We start from the raw sequence: 23,861 nt of genomic DNA on the forward strand, positions 1-23,861 counted from the left end.
CGACTGAACTGAACTGAACTGAAAGATGACAGGAGGAAATACAAGTAGAGAGAAATGCGGAGTATACAGATGGTATTCATCTGGTGATTGACAGCAATTCAGGCAGAAAAGTGATGTTACAGAAATCCACAACAGGAGTACTGTGTTGTAGTACTCAAGGAAGCAACACTCAGAAAAGCAGTAACTAACAAATGGCATCCATCAACTCTTAACGAGTCCTTTTACTATAACCTCTCTGCCAGCAAATAAACAGAGCTCTCTCTTTCCTTTGAGCAGGAGAAAAAAGCTCTCTTATCTCCTTTGGAGATAAGCAAGAACTAAGATGTGGGAAGGGTGGAGAAGTAACACTGTGATGAGGGTAAGGCCTGTCTAGAGACAGAACAGTGTAGGAAGTCTACTGCTATCCCTTCGCTCCTTGGGTTGGGGAGAAATGCAGGTGATTCAAATCACCGTTCTCTGCATGTCCCACATAAATAAAGGACACTCAAGCTATTGCTACTATCTATACAAAAGCTCATATCAAAGGCCTATTACCTGGATGATGACAGCAAACACTTACATGTTACTTACTACATGCTAGGCATTGTTCAAAGTACTTTAAACGCTTTTAGTAATTTAATCACCATAATAACCCTATATGTTGTTGTTTAGTTGCTAAGTCATGTCCGACTCTTTTGTGACCCCATGGACTGTAGCCCACCAGGGTCCTCTATCCATGGGATGTCCCAAGCAAGAACACTGGAGTGGGTTCCCATTTCCTTCTCTAGGAGATCTTTCCGATCCAGGGATTGAAAAACCTGAGTCTCCTGCATTGGCAGGCAGATTCTTTACCACTGAGCCACCAAGGAAACCCAGTAATAACTCTCTAAGATGGATACTATTATAATCTCCATCTTTGCTGAGGATGCTAAAACAGAATGATTAAATAACTTCCCCAAATTCATACAGCTAAAGATGGTAAAGCTGGAATTCAAACCCAGGCAGACAGGTTCCAACACAGTACACACACTCTTAATTACCCAGTTATAAATGACTTCTTTAGCTTAGTTGTGCCACCACAAGCAAGTGACTGGCATCAGATCATCTTGCAGCAAATAAAGGACTCCAGGTATTGGGCTGTGAATCAAGCGAAAGTCTGAAATGTTGTGAGAATTACTAAAATGGTGACACAGAGTCATGAAGTGAGCCAATGCCGTTGGAAAAATAGTGCTGACAGCCTTGCTCGATGCAGAGCTGCCACCCACATATCTTCAAGTTGTAAAAAACGCAATTATCTGCAAAGTGCAATAAAGGAAAACGAAGCATGCCTGTGTTTTCTGAACTATTGATATAATAATCTTTGAACTGAATAATAAAATTGTAGGTACAAACTGAAAAACATTCAAGTTTGGAATAGGAATGTAATCTTGGGATTTAGAATCTGTCACTTTAACTCATATAACGGTGCCAACCAAGTAAGAGAACTTAAGCCAGATCTTCTTGAAACATTCCTCAGGAAATTGCCTTTCTAGTTAACATAAATTTCTTTTTTATCGTTGCTGCTAAGTTGCTTCAGTCGTGTCCGACTCTGTGCGACCCCATAGATGGCAGCCCACCAGGCTCCCCCATCCCTGGGATTCTCCAGGCAAGAACACTGGAGTGGGTTGCCATTTCCTTCTCCAGTGCATGAAAGTGAAAAGTGAAAGTGAAGTCTCTCAGTTGTATCTGACTCTTAGCAACCCCATGGACTGCAGCCTACCAGGCTCCTTGGTCCATGGGATTTTCCAGGCAAGAGTACTGGAGTGGGGTGCCACTGCCTTCTCCTTTATCATTAGGTGAACAAAATAAGCCAGAAATGTAGCAAGAGCTGTCCTAAAATACAAACCTAATATTCTAGATCCAGCTATTAAAAACAGTCCACTGTCAGCCAGTACACAGGGAGAAGCCAAATATAGACACTGTTGGAAAACATACTGCAAATGGTCACAGAGTCCTGCTTTCCCAGTATGACAACAATAGTCCTAGGGTTCCATAAGTTTCAAGAAAAATCTGGCATAAAATAAACCCAAAGCAAATTAATTTTAAAAGTAAAATTGTGTTGTCCCTCTACACGAACCAAGAAGAAAGAAAGGCATGCACACATACCATTTGGGAATATGTATATTTATATTCCCAAATATGGAAAATACAGATCCATAATATGGAAAATATATAAATAAATCTCTATTATACTCTGTATTTTACTATACATAATGGAGATTTCATAAAAAAATAGTAAAACGTGTATATATATTTACAAAATATGTGTTCTCAGAAAGAAAAGTTCAAAGTCTGAATGGCAGTCTGATGGAAACTGGCAGTCTTAAGAGTTTAGCAATGTACTTCAGTCAATTAAGTGGCAAAACCAGTATGAGAGTACAAACATCGCTACTGTTTGGCTTGGATTTCTGTAATCTAAACCCACTGCTAACTTCATTAAGGGCTGTGCACCCTTGAACCTACAAGACTGCTTCTAGCCTCTGCAAAAATAGTCTGTTTCTTCCTCTTCCGTAGTACCAGAATAACTTAACATTCTATTTGAAACAGAAAGAGGCAGGGAGGGTAACTCTGGGTTCCTCAGCTTTCCAATTCTAGTCTGTTGTGAGGCCCAGCTGTACCTCTTTCCCTTGAGTTCCAAGAAAAAAAATCTCTATTTCTTATTAACAGCTTTTCTTTCTTTAAGCAGATTTTAGTTACTTACAAAAAAAGAGCCTGACCTAAACAGGCAGCAGGCTTTAATTTAAACTCTAAAAGCCTGGAATGCCTAAGCAACCCAATTCTACAGAATAATGGTTTTTAAAAAGTACACTGAAAAATTAAACCTCCTAATCAATGCTATTCATGAGAATCATCTATTTAAAATTAGAGACTTTGAGCCAACTTGCATTCAGAGAAAATACATGTCATTCATGTAGCAATAATCATTTTCAATACCATAATAACTATGAAATTAAAAACTGCATTTAATGACATTTTCAGTGGCTTTCAAATCTATTTTAGGCAACAGTATATTTTCTTCTAATGAAATCTTAGGTTCATGCCCAATGCACAGCACAGATCTGCTCTGGCTGAGCATGTGCACATGTCTCAGTGGGTCATCTGTGCATGTGTGAAACTGCAGATAGAAAATCCTGTCTATGGTCCAAACTCTTCCCGTCAGAGACCTCCTGAGGCATCACCATGGAACCTCTGCAGCCTATGTGAATCAGATCTTGAAAACAACTGTGCTAGAAAAAGACAGCCATCCTTTGACACTTTACTGTCACAATCAGAATACCAAATTAATCACATGCCTATTTACCTGTGAGCTTTAAAACTTTTCCCATCAACATAAATATCAATATCTGGGCAACAGTGTTTCACGTAAAGCTTCAGTAAATCTTCTCCTAATTCAGATGCAGGTTCCAAGTCATAAATATCTTTAAAAGAGAAAAAAAAAGACAAAAAATAGTTTCTTTAATAGTATATATATTTCAAAATTTTGTATTCTTGTTGTTTCTCACTCAGTTGTGTCTAACTCTTTGCAACCCCATGGACTGCAGAACGCCAGGCTGTCTGTCCTTCACTATCTCCCCGAGTTAGCTCAAACTCATGTCCATTGTATTCTAATACTAGCAAAATGTTTTTCCACATGGTTATCCTGATTAGCTACTGAAAGAAAGTAACAGTGAGTGAAATCTTTAAGTGGTAAATTCAAAGTAAAATGAAACTTTAAAATCATCGATTCTTTCCGGTCTGAAATATATATTTCTACTTATACTTAAATATAGATAGACCTTTAAATATAGATACACATTTAAATATAGTAATACTATTACAAATTATACACCAAAATTGAAGCCACTTCACAAACATCTGACTTAAAAAGTTAAAAGATTTCCTAAGTTTGATATTCTTTTTCATCACTTAGTTTCTTCCTGTTTCTGTTCATGGATTTATGGCTAGGATGATCTGTGAACCAACAGAAATTCAACTAAAATCAATGGGACTTATAGAGCACTTATTATGAGTATAGTACTGTATACAGTATAGAGAGTTATAGAAAATATTTTAAGAACTACCTCTACTTCAAAAGATTCACAATTTAGGCATTGGGAAGTGAAATATAAAACATGTATATATATTTTAAAAGAAAAATACCACATTGTATATTATAGCTCTATCAGTCTGGAAATTTTTGTTAGTGAGGATGGGTCCCTGGGAACAGATTCCCAGTAACCAATTTACAAATTTATATATTTAGAAACCAGAATGCTAATGAGGTGACTCTGGGTTAAGTCTCCTAAAGAGCTTCAGGACGGGGGCTGGTCACCAGAAAGGACAAATATGTCATTAGACAGGGGTAAGTTTCAGGCCCTTCCCCATACCTCTAGGGAGGGAAAGGGGGCTATAGACTGAATTATAAAAATTACTGAACAATAAGATTCAGGGAACTACTGGGTTGGTGAACACACTGACTTTTGAAAAGATAGCACACCCTGAGAGGACATGGATATTTGTTCTATATACCTTCCCTTCTCCACCCAACCCGCATACCTAGCCCTATATCTTTTTCATTTGGCTGTTCCTAAATTATATCTTTTATAACAAATAGGTAAATATAAGTGAAATGTGTTCCTGAGTTCTGTGAGTCATTCTAGCAAATTATTGAACTTTGGAGGAGGGTGGTCATGGGAACTCTGGAATTTGTAGTTGCTGGGCACAAGCGTGGGTAGTAATGGGGATATGTCACCCCAAAACATGCCACTCTGGCATGAGGATTATTTTGAGCTAAAGGTACTTGAGAAGGAGCAGATGCAGGGAAAGCTATTTACATCCCCTAACTGCCTAAAAATAAAAGAAAAAAATTTCCCTTTTGTAAAGGAAATTTCCATGTGCAAAGCTATCTCCTTCCTAGGAAAAAACTATTCTCTTCACTTGACTATTATCTGTGTAACAAGACAACCCTTATTCACCATACATTTTCTCCCCTCACCTTCCCATAACTTTCCTCCACCATCTAGTAGCCCAGAATGCCTTTCTTTCACTTAGCCTAAGGTAACATTTTGTTGTTTAGTCAATAAATTGCATCCAATTCTTTTTGCAACCCCGTGGACTGTAGCCCACCAGGCTCCTTTGTCCATGGGATTTCCAGGATAAGAATACTGGATTGGGTTGCAATTTCCTTCTCCAGGGGATCTTCCTGACTCAAGGATTGAACCCACGTCTCCTGCATTGCACGTAGGATTCTTTACTGCTGAGCCACCAGGGAAGGTCAAGATGATATATAATCCTCGATTATCTAGCCATCTTCTTGAATCTCCTTTTTTTGGTGAAACTCCTGGTGCAAAAATAAGTGATGAAAACCATTCTCCCTCCTCCTGTTAATCTGTCTTATTTCAATTTAATTCTTAGGCCAGTCACAGAACCTAAGAGAGTAGAAAGAACTCTTTCCTCCCCAACAGTAGCCTAGGCACCCGACCTGCGTTTAACATCTGAAGTGGGAAGAATATTGCAGCACTAAGCCCTTAACCTGTGGGATTTATCTGTAGCTAACTTTGGATAGTTACCATTAGAATTGAACTGTTGGATGCCCAGCTGGTGTTAGGAGAATTGGTTATGTGTGGGAAAAAAAAAAAAACCACACATACACATTTAGAGTCAGAAGTGGTACCCAGAAGAGAAAACAACAACTCACAATTACAGAAACCCAAAACTTCCTCAACCTGAAGCCATCATTCCATTCTACCTTAAACTTGCTCTGTTCATACTCTTTAAGCCTGCAAAATAGTACCACTTAAATGCCTTAAAAGAGCTTATGAATAAGGCCACCTCATCTCTTGGTTTGCCTGGGGGCAGTCCAGTTAATGCCTGTTGCCCCAGAATAACATTCAACAGCAATGATAATTTTTCATTTTTTACTTTTTCAAAAGAATCCTTGTTACTCTTTCAAAAGAATCCTTGTTTGGACCACAAAATATAAAGTCATTATTTATATAATAAGGCTCTTCATTGTCTATCTTCTGCTTATATATCCAGGTTCATTCCTTACTGTGACCATTCTTATCCCCTCCTTTACCCTAGACCCACAAAAACCATGCGTGGTGTTATAAATTTGCTATGTGCCTGGTTCTTTGCCTCCAGGAGTGTCGTTTCCTTTGCCTGGAATACTTCCTCCCTAAACTCTCTCTGTCAGGTCAACATCTGCTTTTTCTTCAGGATTCAGTTCAGATATTATTCCTTCCACGCAGCTTTCTCTGAAGGCCTATTATTCCTTCCATGTAGTTTTTTCTGAAGGCCTAAGTCTAGGTTAATGTGCCCTATTTGAGTCCTTAACACACTTGGTACATAACCGACCTGATTATACCTCCTACTAAACTGCAGGACAGTAACATTAACTGTTTTGTTCAATATCAAATCTTCAAAAGTTGGTATTTGAATAATGTGATGATTAGAATGGCATTCCAGGAACAAATAGCAAGTATAAAAGCACAGAAATAACAAAATACAGTTCTTTCAGATGAAATGCCACGTCAGTAAGAGCAGAGCTCAGGGGGTGTGAGGGGTTGTGAAGATAGGAGGCAGTAGAGTACTAGGCGGCAGTCAGTTCCCCAAATCCCCTTATAGCATGGGAAAGAAGCTGGGATTTATATTAAGGCTGTGGGAGACTACTAAAGAATTTTAATAAGCCATGGTCAGGCTTGCAGTGAACAAATTTTGTTCTATACAATAGAAATGGAGGGCGGCACAAGAAGTCAGGTGACCAGCTGAGGTTCAAATTCTCAAGGAAAATAACAACTTACTGAAATAAAGAAATGGCAGGAGGATAAAGGAGAGAAGTATTTAAGAATATTTAGGAGGCAAATCAACAGACATGCTCATGAATTGAATGAAGGGTAAAAGAGTAATTGAGAAGAAAGATAGTTAGTATAGAGAATTCCCTGGCAGTCCAGTGGCTAGGACTCCATGATTCCACTGCAGGGGGCACGATAAACCTTATGCCAAAGATGCATATTCGTGGTGGCAGAATCTACCCCCCTTTAATACTTACAGTGCAATAACAGAAAGGAATTATAAAACTTCCAATGCCATTAAAATGTTTTCTGGAGATATCAGTCTTGTTTACTAACTTTTAGTCCTATAAGCCAAAGCATCAATAAATGAATATAACTGGAAGGTATATGACGTCCTGGAGAAGGGAATGGCAAACCACTTCAGCATTCTTGCCTTGAGAACACCATGAAGAGCATGACAAGGCAAAAAGATATGACCATAAAGCCTGCAACATTAACATCCAATTAATGTTACAATTTAATGTTACATCCTGCAACATTAAATATTTTAATACATTTTTCTAACACAAAATTTGGGTTGGTAGAAGTGTGGGAAACAATATAACACATGAATTTGATCCCTGGGCTGGGAACAAAGACCCCGAATGTCACATGCTGAGGTCTAAAATAAATAAATAAAAGAGTGAATAAAAAAATAAGGAAGAATGGAAGATAGTAATATAATTAATATAATTCACACTACGCAGTATTTAAGAGAAGAGCAGGCAGGGAAAGGCAGGTGATTAGATCAGACACAGGTTAAATTTTGAGATATTTATATTTAGAGGTATATTTAGACAGATATGTCTGGTCAGTGGTTGGATATGAAGCTCAAACAAATAATTAAAGAGGAAGTGCCGGTGAAGGAGACTGAGCAGTGGCTGAGAGGGAAAATCCCAACAGTACAGTGTCAGAGAAGACAGAGGAAGTTTCAAGGAGGGTGGTACTGACAGTATGGAGGACGGCAAGGACTTTATAAGATGTGGCAAACAAGTGCCTATTACACTGGTCAACATGGGGCTGGGGCGGGGGGATTTCCATGGAGTGATGGAGGAGAAAATAGATAGAGGCAAGGGGTTGAGGGGTAAATGAACTCTTTCCATTTACACTAAAAATCTGTTTGGCCACTTTAATCGGCTATTGTGGGCCCATGGCAGAATTCTAGACTAGGGGCAAGAAAAATGGGCATCAAATATCAGCTCGGTCAACTGCTCCATCTCTGTGGCCTTGGAAAGTCCTTTATACTCTGAGCCTTATTGTCCTCATCTATAAAATCAGTCTGTAACCACTTTCTTTGTAGGGCTGAGACTAAATGAGATAGTTTAAAAAATGAACAGATCTATCTCAAGCCTAGAAGAGGCATGCATGCATGCATGCATTTACCACAATACAATATGGTGAACATATATAAAAGAAACCTAACTGAGCTTAAATCAGTTTGATTTTATTGCTGCTGCACTAAACATCAGTAATAAAAATCTTTTAGTTAACAGATACCATCATGTACAGTCAATTCAACTGTAACACATGTTTTGAAAACATGAGTTTGATCTAACACAACTGACATATTAGGGAACAATTTTTGCATAATGGGAATTTTTCCTTTCCTTAGGTGCTAGGTAATCCATGAGAAATACTAAGTCAATGCAAGGAACTGTATCCAGTTGGACTGAGCCATGAAAGAATATATATAAAACATAAATACCTAAGACACCTACCAGAAACCTCTGTTCACCCATGCCTACTCATTTCTAGCGTTACAAATTTCCATCTGATTTCAGATAACAACTGCTGGAAGACCATTTTTTATGAATATTTTTGTGTTTTTGTATGGTCTGTCCTTTCTGAGCAGAGCACTGGCAAATTTGGATAAAAGGTGATTAAACAACAAACACATCTTGGAAGTTAGAGATAATGAGATGCTCCAGAAAGATTCAGAGACTATCTTCTTCTCAAAATCATTTCCTTACATTCCTACCTTCCCCTCACCAAAGATTTATCTACCTTCCAAAGTAAAGGTCTCTCCCTCTGTGGAGGAGGATGAGCAGGTCTGCCAGCAGCCTATAAAAGTCTCATAAAGTTGGTGTTCCCCTCCTAAGATGCAACCCCATTGCATGTGAACAGCAGGTAGCATTAAGCCCTCATGGGGACTGAGGGTTGGGAAGTGGTTCTGAGATGCTCTATAAGTAATAAACAGTTTGTTCTCTTATCCAAGGCTCTTGAGTCTCCTGTTGGAATATCTACTGTATCTCTATCTACATCCTTAACATCCTCCTTCCACCAATTCACAGAAATTCACAAGCTGCAAACCTTTTGACACCCACTTCTACAAACAAACTAGAGCTCTTTTTCAAGGTCAAATGCCATATTTATTGTAGTATTTATGTATTGCTGAATCATTTAACATGGATAAAACTATGCTCCTAGTTTCTTTAGGTTCCTATCTTCTAAAAATGTGTCATGACAAAAGTTTCAGTGACTATGTCATGACAAAATGTATTGGTGATTTTTGTGTTGCGTCGAGTTTTTTAAGGAATGCATATATTGTGTTAGAACTGATTCTACAGTCTGCTAAAGCTTTTGCTGGTGTAGATTAGAATAAGAATGAAAATATATAGATGCTTAAAAGGAAAATTGTGAATTATGTCTGTATTTATTAATAATAACTCCATCTCTAATTACTTGGGAAAACTGGGAGTAGGCCATATTATTATTTCCATTTACTCATAAATTAGTTACTTTGATTTATACTGACTTTCATCTACTTATAAAAGAATGTTCAATAGAGCTGATTTTTGAAGTATGTTTTTCTCTAAGTGTTTAGAATATAATTACTTTCATGGCTATAAAATTTTATAAAAATCTACAAAAAATACCTCACCAGTGGAAATCACATTTTCCTCTTTGCTGTTGATATCTCTTGGAATTTCATGTTTCAGAAGAGAATGATCAGATGATCTTTTACTTAAGAACTCTACAGATAACCTTCTATCATTGTCAGTACAATTTTCAACACTGAAGTCACATTTCTTTTGTGGTAGTCCACTTTCCACTATCTTTTTCCTAAGAATTTCTTCTTCATAGTTTTTTATATTTCTGTTTGATGAGTATACAATCCTAAAAGACAAAATGCAAAATATTAATAAAAATCTTGGTTATTCTTAAAACCTATTTTCCCAATGTGTGGCTTTCATAGATAATAGCCAAATAGTCAGAAAATCTTAATCTACACTAACTAAAGAAAGGTCCATCTAAAATAGGAGGAAGTTTGTAAAGCTATAAAAAAGCAATGTTAAAACGGAATGTGTAATTGCCAACAAATTATATAACCTAAATGAAATGGACAATTCCTAGGAAGGACACACACTACGAAACTTTATTTAAGAAGAAAAAGTATCTGAATAGACAAATAATAAGTAAAGAGACTGAATTAGTATTTAAAAACTTCTCACAAAGAAGGACACAGGACCAGGTGGCCTCCCTGGTGATCATTACCCAATGAAAGAAAATTAATTAATGGCAATCCTTTACAAACTTTTCCAAAAAATATGACAGAACACCTAACTCATTATGTGAAGCCAGTACTATCTTGAATCAAAAGGAGACAAACACATCACAAGAAAACTACAGACCAATATTTCTTATTAATGTAGAGAAAAAATCTTCAACAAAATAATAGCAAAATGAATCTAACAACATATAAAAAGAATTATACATCATGACCAACTGGGCTTTATTTTAGGAATTCAAGAGTAATTAAACATATGAAAATCAATGTCATACACCTTATGCTCTAGTGTGAACGTTTATGTCCCCTACAATCATATATTGACAAAATCCAACACCCTGTCATAAAACATTCAGCAAACTAGAAATGGAGGTAAACATTCTCAACCTGATAAAGCATACCTATGAAAAACCCAGAGCTAACATCAGACTTAACGGTAAACAATTGAAAACTTTCTTCCTAAGATCAGCAAGGATGTCTATCTGCTCTTACCACTTCTGTTCAACATTAAATGGAGATTCTAGCCAGGGCAATTAAGCAAGAAAAAGAAATAGCTGCATTGGAAAGGAATAAGTAAAGCTATCTTCAACTACAAATAGCAAACATATACATAGAAAATCATTGGAAATTCATCCCTCAACTGTTTGCTAAACAAGTTCAGCAAAGTTGCAAAACAGAAGATCAATATGCAAAAATCACTAACGACAAACAATCCAAAATTAAGTTAGAAAATAACTCCATTTACAACAGCATCAAGAAAATAAAATACTTAGGAATATCTTGATATTTCACAAAAAGCACAAGTCTTATATGCTGAAAGCTACAAAACAATGCTGAAAGCAATTAAATAAATGGAAACACATTCCATTGATAATTTAATATTTTTAAAATGGCAATACTCTTTGAGCTAATCTATGGATTCAGTGCAACACCTATCAAAATTCAGCTAGTTTTCTGCAGAAATTGACAAACTAATCCTCAAATTCAAATAGAAATGCTAGGATAGCCAAAACAATCTTTAAACAGAACAAATTTGGAAGATTCACATTTTCTGAACTCTTAGCTTCCTACAAAGCTACAGCCATCAATACTGTGTGGTACTGGCATAAGGACAGATGTATGCATCAATGGAATCGAACTGAGTGTCTAGAACATACATATATAGGCAACTGATTTTTGACAGGAGTGTTGTGACATTGTGATTTATAATATGAACTTTATACACTATTCCCAGCACGTAGATTCCAAAACCCTTCTAACTTTCTATGTAAAAGCCATAGGCTATCTTTTATTACAGTTTAATTCAGTTCAGTTGCTCAGTCATTTCCAACTCTTTGCAACCCCATGGACTGTAGCAGGACAGGCTTTTCCCTGTCCATCACCAACTCCCAGAGCTTGCTCAAGCTCATGTCCATCGAGTCGGTGATGCCAACCAACCATCTCATCCTCTATCATCCCCATCTCCTCCTGCTTTCAATACTTCCCAGCATCAGGGTCTTTTCCAATGAGTCAGTTCTTCGCATCAGGTGGTCAAAGTATTGGAGCTTCAGCTGCAGCATCAGTCCTTCCAACGAATATTCAGGACTGATTTCCTTTAGGATTGACTGGTCTGATCTCCTTGCAGTCCAAGGGACTCTCAAGAGTTTTCTCCAACACCACAGTTCAAAAGCATCAATTTTTCGGGGCTCAGCTTTCTTTAACTCTCACATCCATACATGACTACTGGGAAAACCATAGGTTTGACTAGTAGGACCTTTGTTGGCAAAGTAATGTCTCTGCTTTTTAATATGCTATCTAGGTTGGTCATAGCTTTTCTTCCAAGGAGCAAGCGTCTTTTCATTTCATGGCTGCAGTCACCATCTGCAGTGATATTGGAGCCCCCCCAAATAAAGTCTGTCACTGTTTCCATTGTTTACCATCTATTTGCCATGAAGTGATGGGACCAGTTGCCATGATCTTCGTTTTTTGAGTGCTGAGTTTTAAGCCAACTTTTTCACTTTCCTCTTTCACTTTCATCAAGAGGCTCTTTAGTTCTTCTTCACCTTCTGCCATAAGGGTGGTGTCATCTGCATATCTGAGGTTATCAATATTTCTCCCTGCAATCTTGATTCCAGCTTGTGCTTCATCTAGCCCGGCATTTCACATGATGTACTCTGCATATAAGTTAAATAAGTTGGGTGACAATATACAGCCTTGACGTACTCCTTTCCTGATTTGGAACCAGTCTGTTGTTCCATGTCCAGTTCTAACTGCTGCTTCTTGACCTGTATACAGATTTCTCAGGAGGCAGGTCAGGTGGTCTTGAATTTTCCAGTTTGTTGTGATCCACACAGTCAAAGGCTTTGGCATAGTCAATAAAGCAGAAGTAGATATCTTTCTGGAACTCTCTTGCTTTTTCAATGATCCAAACAGAGGGAAAGGTGGGTATACGAATGGATTCACGATTACTTGGTTTGCATATCAAAGGTGTGCTCTGGGAATTAGCTAACTCTGAGAGGGGCAGTCTTTCCCCAGTCAGTGAGGGTCCAAGATATATATATGTGCTCTGTTGTGCTCAGTTGCTCCAGTCATGTCCAGTTCTTTGCTACCCCATGGACTGCAGCCCACTAGACTCCTCTGTCCATGGGATTCTCCAGGCAAGAATACTGGAGTGGGCTGCCATGCTGTCTATACACATAGTTAATATTACAAGGTACCTGTTCCACCCACTTCAGCCCTACTAGCATAAGGGATTTGGGAAAGAAAACAGCCGCCACTTGAGAAGCTGTAGGGGAAATGGAATCGTTCATGCTGTGCTGCTGTTCTATGTGTTTACTTGGTTGACATTTTACCCTAGCACTGATGTTAAGCTGAAAATTTAAAGGTCTTCCCTTTTTACCCACACATAAACATGCACACACATTCTCAGACAACTATAGTGAGGTCAGTCTTAGGAAATCAAAGATTTTTATCACAAGGTCATAAAGAAAAAACTATCAGTACTTTCCACTGCCAATCATTTGAGCCATAACTAAAGTCACCATATATAAAAATTTGTTTCAAAGACTCTTTGATCAGAATTTTTACTAAAAATATCATAATCTCAATACTTTATATTCCTCTCATTACGCTTTATATTAACACAGACAAATTTCAATACAATCTTCTTTTTAAAAGGAGTGGAAGTATTACTAGAGCTAATCAGTGAATTTAGCAAAGTTGCAGGATACAAAATCAACACACAGAAGTCACTGGCATTTCTATATACTAACAATGAAAAATCAGAAAGAGAAATTAAGGAATCAATCCCATTTATCATGCAACAAAAAGAATTAAATATCTAGAAATAAACTTACTTCAGGAGACAAAAGAACTGTACACAGAAAATTATAAGACACTGATGAAAGAGATGACATAAACAGACAGAGAAATATTGCATGTTCCTGGGTAGGAAGAATTAATATTATGAAAATGACTATACTACCAAATGCAATCTACAGATTCAATGTGATTCCTATCAAATTACTAATGGCATTTTTCACAGAACTAGAACAAAAAAATTCACAATTCATATGGAAACACAAAAGACCCTGAACAGCCAAAGCAGTCTTGAGAAAGAAGAATGGAACTGGAGGAATCAACCTTCCTGACTTCAGATTATACTACAAAGTTACAGTCATCAAGACAGTATGGTACTGGCACAAAAACAGAAATATAGACCAATGGAACAAGATAGAAAGCCCAGATATAAACCCATGCAGCTATGGGTACCTTATTTTTGACAAAAAGGAGGCAAGAATATACAATGGGGCAAAGACAGTATCTTCTCTAAATGGTGCTGGGAAAACTGGACAGCTACATGTAAAAGAATGAAATTAGAACACTTCCTAACACCATACACAAAGATAAACTCAAAATGGACTAAAGATCTAAATGTAAGACGAGAAGTTATAATACTTTTAGAGGAAAACATAGACAGAAGATTCAATGACATAATTCAAAGCAGATCCTCTATGACCCACCTCCTAGAGTAACAGAAATAAAAACAGAAGTAAACAAGTGGGACCTGATTAAACTTAAAAGCTTTTGCACAGCAAAGGAAACTATAAGCAAGGTGAAAAGACAACCTTCATAATGGGAGAAAATAATAGCAAATGAAACAACTGACAAAGGATTAATTTCCAAAATATACAAGCAGCTCATACAACTCAATACCAGAAAAACAAACAACCCAATCAAAAGTGGGAAAAAGACCTAAACAGACATTTGTCCAAAGAAGACATACAAATGGCTAATAAACACATGAAAAGATGCGCAACACAGCTCATTATTAGAGAAATACTAATCAAAACTACAATGAGATATCACCTCACACTGATCAGAATGGCCGTCATCAAAAGGTCTACAAACAATAAATGCTGGAGAGGGTGTGGAGAAAAGGGAATGCTCCTGCACTGTTGGTGGGAATGTAAATTGATACAGCCACTATGGAAGATGGTATGGAGATTCCTTAAAAAACTAGGACTAAAACCACCATATGATGCAGCAATCCTGCTCCTAGGCATATACCCCGAGGAAACCAAAACTGAAAGAGACACATGCATCCCACTGTTCATTGCAGCACTAATTACAATAGCTAGAACATGAAAGCAACCTAGATGTCCACTGACAGATGAATGGATAAAGAAGTTGTGGTACATACACATAATGGAATACTACTCAGCTGTAAAATGGTACGTACTTGAGTCAGTCCTAATGAGGTGGGATGAACCTAAAATCTATTATACAGAGTGAAGTAAGTCAGAAAGAGAAAGATAAATATTCTAATGCATATATACGGAATCTAGAAAAATGGTACTAACAAATTTATTTACAGGGCAGCAATGGAGAAATAAACATAGAGAATAGACTTATGGACATAGGGAGAGAGGAGTAGAGCTGAGATGTATGGAAAGAGTAACATGGAACCTTATATTACCGTATGTAAAAGAGATAGCCAATGGGAATTTGTGTGGTTCAGGAAACTCAAAGAGGGGCTCTGTATCAACCTAGAGGGGTGGAATGGGGAGGAAAATGGGAGGGAGGTTCAAAATGGGGGGAACGTATGTATGCCTATGGCTGATTCACATTGAGGTTTGACAGAAAACAACAAAATTCTTCAAAGCAATTATCCTTCAATAAAAAATAAATTAATTAAAAAAGGGGGAGGAGGTATGTTACAAGAATTTTCTATATGCAAGACACTGACGAGATATCATTAGGAATGTTCACATTGATGAGCAGATTTAATCTCAAGGAGCTTACCTAACATACTTCAGACATTCATCACTAATCTAACATGAAACAGAATGTGATTAAGGGCTTAAAATAGAGGGTTGTGAAGTGCTAGGAAGCACAAAGTCATTTACTCCAACTTTATTATTCTAAATACGAGAAAACTGAGACTCAAAGAAATCATAAAATAAGGTAATGCACAGGCAAAAGGCAGCTCTGTCTTGTTGCCAGATTTAGTGCTTCCTCCACTCTACCATATTGTGTCTCGTTTGATCTTTTTTCCCTAACACTTCAATGATAACAAATAAAGGGTAGCATTAATATAATTTCTCTTTCTCTAATATACAAAATGTGACCTTTCCCAAGCATCTTCTTCTAAACATAAACTCAGTAGCTGGAGAAATGTATAATTTCATAGGGCTACTACTAGGAATAACACTTACTAAAAAGTATTCAGTGCTTACTATATGCCAGGTCACTGTGCTAAGTGCTTTAAAAGCATCTAATTTAACCTTTGTAACAACATTATGAGGTAGGTATTGTTATTATATCCATTTTATTAAGGTGATAAAACTAATGGGAAGCGATTAGAGTGATTCACATTCACACAGTTAGAAATAGTAGACTTGCTTGGCCACAGAGCCTCAGTTAAGTTGCTCAGTCGTATCCAATTCTTTGCGACCCCATGAATCGCAGCATGCCAGGCCTCCCTGTCCATCACCAACTCCCAGCGTTCACTCAAACTCACGGCCATCGAGTCACTGATGCCATCCAGCCATCTCATCCTCTGTCATCCCCTTTTCCTCCTGCCCCCAATCCCTCCCAGCATCAGAGTCTTTTCCAATGAGTCAACTCTTCACATGAGGTGGCCAAAGTACTGGAGTTTCAGCTTTAGCATCATTCCTTCCAAAGAACACCCAGGACTGATCTCCTTTAGAATGGACTGGTTGGATCTCCTTGCAGTCCAAGGGACTCTCAAGAGTCTTCTCCAACACCACAGTTCAAAAGCATCAATTCTTCAGCACTCAGCATTCTTCACAGTCCAACTCTCACATCCATACATGACCACAGGGAAAACCATAGCCTTGACTAGACAGACCTTTGTTGGCAAAGTAATGTCTCTGCTTTTGAATATGCTATCTAGGTTGGTCATAACTTTTCTTCCAAGGAGTAAGCGTCGTTTAATTTCATGGCTGCAATCACCATCTGCAGTGATTTTGGAGCCCAGAAAAAGAAAGTCTGACACTGTTCCCACTGTTTCCCCATCTATTTCCCATGAAGTGATGGGACCGGATGCCATGATCTTAGTTTTCTGAATGTTGAGCTTTAAGCCAACTTTTTCACTCTCCTCTTTCACTTTCATCAAGAGGGTTTTTAGCTCCTCTTCACTTTCTGCCATAAAGGTGGTGTCATCTGCATATCTGAGGTTATTGATATTTCTCCTGGCAATCTTGAGTCCAGCTTGTGCTTCTTCCAGCCTAGCGTTTCTCATGATGTACTCTGCATAGAAGTTAAATAAGCAGGGTGACAATATACAGCCTTGACGTACTCCTTTTCCGATTTGGAACCAGTCTGTTCTTCCATGTCCAGTTCTAACTGTTGCTTCCTGACCTGCATACAGATTTCTCAAGAGGCAAGTCAGGTGGTCTGGTATTCCCATCTCTTTCAGAATTTTCCACAGTTTGTTGTGATCCACATAGTCAAAGGCTTTAGCATAGTCAATAAAGCAGAAATAGATGTTTTTCTGGAACTCTTTCGCTTTTTCCATGATCCAGCAGATATTGGCAATTTGATCTCTGGTTCCTCTGCCTTTTCTGAAACCAGCTTGAACATCTGGAAGTTCACGGTTCACGTACTGCTGAAGCCTGGCTTGGAGAATTTTGAGCATTTGTGCAATTCTGCGGTAGTTTGAGCATTCTTTGGCATTGCCTTTCTTTGGGATTGGAATGAAAACTGACCTTTTCCAGTCCTGGGGCCACTGCTGAGTTTTCCAAATGTGCTGGCATATTGAGTGCAGTACTTTCACAGCATCATCTTTCAGGATTTGAAATAGCTCCACTGGAATTCCATCACCTCCACTAGCTTTGTTCGTAGTGATGCTTCCTAAGGCCCACGTGACTTCACATTCCAGGATGTCTGGCTCTAGGTGAGTGATCACACCATTGTGATGATCTGGGACATGAAGATCTTTTTTGTACAGTTCTTCTGTGTATTCTTGCCACCTCTTCTTAATATCTTCTGCTTCTGTTAGGTCTATACCATTTCTGTCCTTTATCGAGCCCATCTTTGCATGAAATGTTCCCTTGGTATCTCTAATTTTCTTGAAGAGATCTCTAGTCTTTCCCATTCTGTTGTTTTCCTCTATTTCTTTGCATTGATCACTGAGGAAGGCTTTCTTATCTCTCCTTGCTATTCTTTGGAACTCTGCTTATATCTTTCCTTTTCTCCTTTGCTTTTTGCTTCTCTTCTTTTCACAGATATCTGAAAGTCCTCCCCAGACAGCCATTTTGCTTTTTTGCATTTCTTTTACATGGGGATGGTCTTGATCCCTGTCTCCTGTACAATGTCACGAACCTCCATCCATAGTTCATCAGGCACTCTGTCTATCAGATCTAGTCCCTTAAATCTATTTCTCACTTCCACTGTATAATCATAAGGGATTTGATTTAGGTCATACCTGAATGGTCTAGTGGTTTTCTCTACTTTCTTCAAGTTAAGTCTGAATTTGGCAATAGATCTGAGCCACAGTCAGCTCCCGGTCTTGTTTTTACTGACTATATAGAGCTTCTCCATCTTTGGCTGCAAAGAATATAATCAATCTGATTTTGGTATTGACTGTCTGGTGATGTCCTCATGTAGTCTTCTCTTGTGTTGTTGGAGATACCCCACACCCAAGGTCAGGGGCGGTGGCCAGGAGGAACCACCCCCAGCCTGAGGCTAGGGGCAGTGGCTGAGAGGAGCAACCCCACGTCCAAGGTCAGGAGGGGCAGCGGTGAGAAGACACCCCTGGTCCAAGGTAAAGAGCAGAGGCTGCACTTTGCTGGAGCAGCCGTGAAGAGATAACACACGTCCAAGAGAAAAGAAACCCAAGTAAGAGGGTAGGTGTTGCCAGGGGGCATCAGAGGGCAGACACACTGAAACCATAATCAAAGAAAACTAGTCAATCTAATCACACGGACCACAGCCTCAATGAAACTACCTCAATGAAACTAAGCCAAGCCATGCTGTGAGGGGTCACCCAAGACGGGTGGGTCATGGTGGAGAGGTCTGACAGAATGTGGTCCACTGGAGAAGGGAATGGCAAACCACTTCAGTATTCTTGCTTTGAGAACCCCATGAACAGTATGAAAAGGCAAAATGATAGGATACTGAAAGGGGAACTCCCCGGGTTGGTAGGTGCCCAATATGCTACTGGAGATCAGTGGAGAAATAACTCCAGAAAGAATGAAGGGATGGAGCCAAAGCAAAAACAATACCCAGCTGCGGATATGACTGGTGATAGAAGCAAGGTCCGATGCTATAAAGAGCAATATTGCACAGGAACCTGGAATGTTAGGTCCATGAATCAAGGCAAATTGGAAGGGGTCAAACAGGAGATGATAAGAGTGAATGTCGACATTCTAGGAATCAGCGAACTAAAATGGACTGGAATGGGTAAATTTAACTCAGATGACCGTTATATCTACTACTGTGGGCAGGAATCCCTTAGAAGAAATGGAGTAGCCATCATGCTCAACAAAAGAATCTGAAATGCAGTACTTGGATGCAATCTCAAAAATGACAGAATGATCTCTGTTCATTTCCAAGGCAAACCATTCAATATCACAGTCATCCAAATCTATGCCCCAACCAGTAACGCTGAAGAAGCTGAAGTTGAACGGTTCTATGAAGACTTACAAGAACTTTTAGTACTAACACCCCAAAAAGATGTCCTTTTCATTATAGGGAACTGGAATGCAAAAGTCGGAAGTCAAGAAACACCTCGAGTAAAAGGCAAATTTGGTCTTGGAATATGGAATAAAGCAGGGCAAAGGCTAGTAGAGTTTTGCCAAGAGAACGCACCACAGAGCCTACTCTACAACAAAGCCACTATACCACCACCTACTAGAAAAACCAAAGTGTATAGGTTGGAACTCAACAATGAACCAATGATCTATACTGGAAACTGATAATGATTTTCTAAATTACACTTAAAGTATCTGTTTAAATTATAGCATATCATACTGTTCTTACAAACAGAAAGCCAAAGTTAGACAATTTTCTATTTATGCTTATTGTAGCTTCATATGAAAAAACTCTGAAATAATAAAAACATATCATTTAAGCAACTGTCAGAGCATAAAATGAAAAACAAGCCAAATCACACACATATATTTATATTAAAGTTTAATTATCCAAAAGAATTTTCTACACTAAAGTCAACATGATTTTTATTATAGGCAAAAAGTATGTTAGCAAATAACTAAAAGACTAGCGTCTAAAAAATACATAGGACTCAGGACATAACAACACAAAAATCCAACTCTGATTTCTCATAAAAGTTAAACTGATAACTGGTATTAGTATTAAGAATAGACATACAGACCAAAGGAAATGAATTGAGAGACCAGAAATAAACCCTAATGTCTATGTATTAGTCACCTTGGGCTGCCATAACAAAAATCACAGACTGGTGACTTAAACAGAACTTTATTTCTCACAGTTCTGGAGGCTAGACATCAAGATCAGGTGCCACCATGCTGGGGTTCTGGTAAGAACTCTCTATGGCTTGCAGTTAGTCACCTTTCACTGTATCTTTACATGGCATAAACAGAGAGAGAACAACTAACTCTCTCTCTGGTGTCTCTTGTTATAATGGTACTGTTCTTATCATGCTGCTGCTGCTGCTGCTAAGTCGCTTCAGTTGTGTCCAACTCTGTGTGACCCCAGAGACGGCAGCCCACCAGGCTCCCCCGTCCCTGGGATTCTCCAGGCAAAAACACTGGAGTGGGTTGCCATTTCCTTCTCCAATGCATGAAAGTGAAAAGTGAAAGTGAAGTCACTCAGTCGTGTCCAACTCCTAGAGACCCCATGGACTGCAGCCTACCAGGCTCCTCCATCCATGGGATTTTCCAGGCAAGAGTACTGGAGTGGGGTGCCATTGCCTTCTCCAGTTCTTATCATGAGTGAGTGAGTGAAGTTACTCAGTCATGTCCGACTCTTTGCGACCCCATGGACTGTAGCCTACCAGGTTCCTCCGTCCATGGGATTTTCCAGACAAGAATACAGGAGTGGGTTGCCATTTCCTTCTCCAGGAGATCTTCCCGACCCAGGGATTGAACCCAGGTCTCCCGCATTGTAGGTAGACGCTTCACCATCTGAGCCACCAGGGAAGTCCCATATAATCTTAATTTACCTCCCAGAGGTACAGTCTCCAAATACCATCACATTAGACTATAGAGCCTCAACACATGAATTTTCAGGGGAAACAACTCAGTCCACAGCAATGGGCAACTGATTTTCAACAGGATATATTGACGATCCAATGGAGAAAGAACAGTCTCTTCAAAAATAGAACTGGGACAACTAGATATCCAACATACAAAAGAATAAAGTCAGTCCCCTTCTTTATACTATATACAAAAATTAACTCAAAATGGATCATAGACCTGAATGTAAGAGCTAAAAGCATAAACCCAAAAAATTTGTAGAAAAAAGTGTAAGAATTAATCTTTGTGACCCTAGAATAGGCAATGGTTTCTTATCTATAATACCAGCAGCATAGGTGACAAAAGAAAATTAGATAAAATAGGCTACATTAAAAATCTAAAACTTTTGTGTTGTAAATGACATCATCAAGACAACCCACTGAATGGAGGAAAATATTTGCAAATCATATGTCTGATATGAGCCTAGTATCTAGAATACATGAACTGTTTTATAACTTAATGATATAAAGACAAATAATCCAGTTGAAAAATGGACAAAGGATGTGAATAAACAGCTCTCCAAGGCAGATATACAAATAACAAGCACAAGAAAATCGGCCCAAATCATTAGCTACTGGGGAAGCACAAATGAACCTCAATGAGATATCACTTCACATACACTAGGATGGATATAATAAAAATGACAGAAAATAACAGCATGTGTTACAAGGATGTAGAGAAAATGAAACCTTCATACACTGTTTGAAGGCATGTAAAATGGTATAGCCTCTTTGGAAAAAGAGTTTGGCATTTCTTCAAAGAGTTAAACATAGAATTACCATATGATCCAGCAATTCCACTCCTAGGTATATTGACCCAAGAGAAATGAAAACACAGGTTCACACACACACACACACACACACACACACACACACACACACACACACACACATTGCACAGCAATGTTCATAGCACAATGTGCTGTGCTATGCTTAGTTGCTCAGCTGTGTCCTACTCTTTGTGACCCCATGTACTGTAGCCCATTAGGCTTCTTTGTCCATGGGGATACTCCAGGCAAGAATACTAGAGTGGGTTGCCATGCCCTCCTCCAGGGGATCTTCCTAACTCAGGGATAGAACCCAGGTCTCCCACTTTGCAGGCAGATTCTTTATTGTCTGATCCATCAGGGAAGCCCAAGAATATTGGAGTCAGTAGCCTATCCCTTCTCCAGGAGATCTTCCCAACCTAGGAATCAAACTGGGGTTTTCTGCATTACAGGCGGATTCTTTACCAGCTGAGCTACCAGGGAAGCCCTCACAGCACCATATGATCCAGCAATTCCACTCCTAGGTATATACTCAAGAGAAATGAAAATGGGTTCACACACACACACAAACTGCATAGGCACATTCATAGAAACATTAACCAAAAGTGGAAACAACATAAATGTCCATCAGCAGAAGAATGGACATATAAAATGTGGTACTGCCATACAATGAAATATTATTTGGCAATAAGAAGAAATGAAGTAGATATATGCAGCAATAGGGATAAACCCAGAAAACATTATGCTTAATGAAATAAGCCAGGCTCAAACCCCACAAATAGCATGATTTCCTTTATGTGAAAAGTCCAGAATAGTCATGGAAAATAGATTACTGTTACCTAGGGCAAGAGGTGAGGGAGTGTAGAGTGATAGCTAATGAGTAAGGGGTTTCTTTTGGGGGTATTGAAAATGCTCCAAAATTAAATTGTGATCATAACTCTGGGTAAATACTAAAATCACTGAATTATACAAGTGAAACATCTGAGCTATATGAATTATACCTCAATAAATATGCTTTTAAAAACCAGTAACTGACAAACCTATAGTACTATACAATGACACAACTGCATAGTACTGGCTTCAAAACTTAGTTCCACATTTACATAACATCATTATTAAACACTAAAATCAAGAATCACTAATCAGTGCATACTTAGATCTCACAAACAGGGCCAAATAAATATCTGCTGAATAAGTGTATGGGATGAGTGTATGACAGAAAAATTCAGAATATTATTAGAACAATACTACCTTCCATATATTGGAGAAAGGGAAGAAATTATGAGAGGGCAGGATTTAAATGACTGAAATGAGGTACAAATAAGCACCTCAAGCTTCACAAGTGCAAAAACTTAGGTAACAATTTTTATGGTGCCTATTGTGTGCCAGGCATTTTACAGATGAGGAAATTCTAGGCAATAGGGATGAAGTCTGAGGCACACAGCCTACCGAATAGCAGAGCAGGGAATCTGAATCCAGGCATTCTAGCTCTACAGTACATGTTCTTAAACTCTAAAGTGTTAAAGTCCCCTCTAAAGTAATTGAAATAGATTTTTTTTAAAAAGAGATGTAATTTTGAAGAACTACCTTAGAAAGTATTTCCCTTCTGGATACATTTGGCAAAGAATGAGGGTCAAATAATTACACATCTATGAAGATAACAGTAAAGCATTAAAATGGAATTCTATTTAATTAGAACAGGGATTAATTTAGTGTCTCCCATGATTTAGCTAATGACAATTCGCCAAACATGAGTACCCCAAATTACTAAGAAGTTCGATGGATGTCCTCTTCAAAAATTTTGACCACATACAAGCCAAGAGATTAAAAATTTATGACCTCATATTTTTGTAAACATATATAATTTAATGCTTTGTTGCTGCTGCTGCTAAGTCGCTTTAGTTGTGTCTGACTCTGTGCGACCCCATAGACAGTCTCCTACCAGGCTTCTCTGTCCCTGGGATTCTCCAGGCAAGAACACTGGAGTGGGTTGCCATTTCCTACTCCAATGCATGAAAGTGAAAAGTGAAAGTGAA

The 23,861-nt window shown here is 38.5% G+C and overlaps 1 protein-coding gene across 2 annotated transcripts in view; it reads right to left on the reverse strand.

Moving 5' to 3' along the window:
* Positions 1-23,861, reverse strand: part of BTBD8 (BTB domain containing 8) — a 92,591-nt gene that overhangs the window by 60,214 nt on the left and 8,516 nt on the right. The window contains exons 3-4 of one of the 2 annotated variants that reach the window (XM_040232325.1): positions 9,712-9,947; positions 3,320-3,437 (exon numbers count right to left, since the gene is read on the reverse strand). In XM_040232325.1, coding sequence (XP_040088259.1) covers positions 3,320-3,437; positions 9,712-9,947 — 354 coding nt within the window. Of the gene's footprint in view, positions 1-3,319; positions 3,438-9,706; positions 9,948-23,861 lie in introns of those variants that run through there. The other variant, XM_040232326.1, reaches the window with a different exon arrangement.

The sequence above is a fragment of the Oryx dammah genome, unplaced genomic scaffold (assembly GCF_014754425.2).
Source record: "Oryx dammah isolate SB20612 unplaced genomic scaffold, SCBI_Odam_1.1 HiC_scaffold_28, whole genome shotgun sequence".
NCBI classification, from domain to species: domain Eukaryota; kingdom Metazoa; phylum Chordata; class Mammalia; order Artiodactyla; family Bovidae; genus Oryx; species Oryx dammah.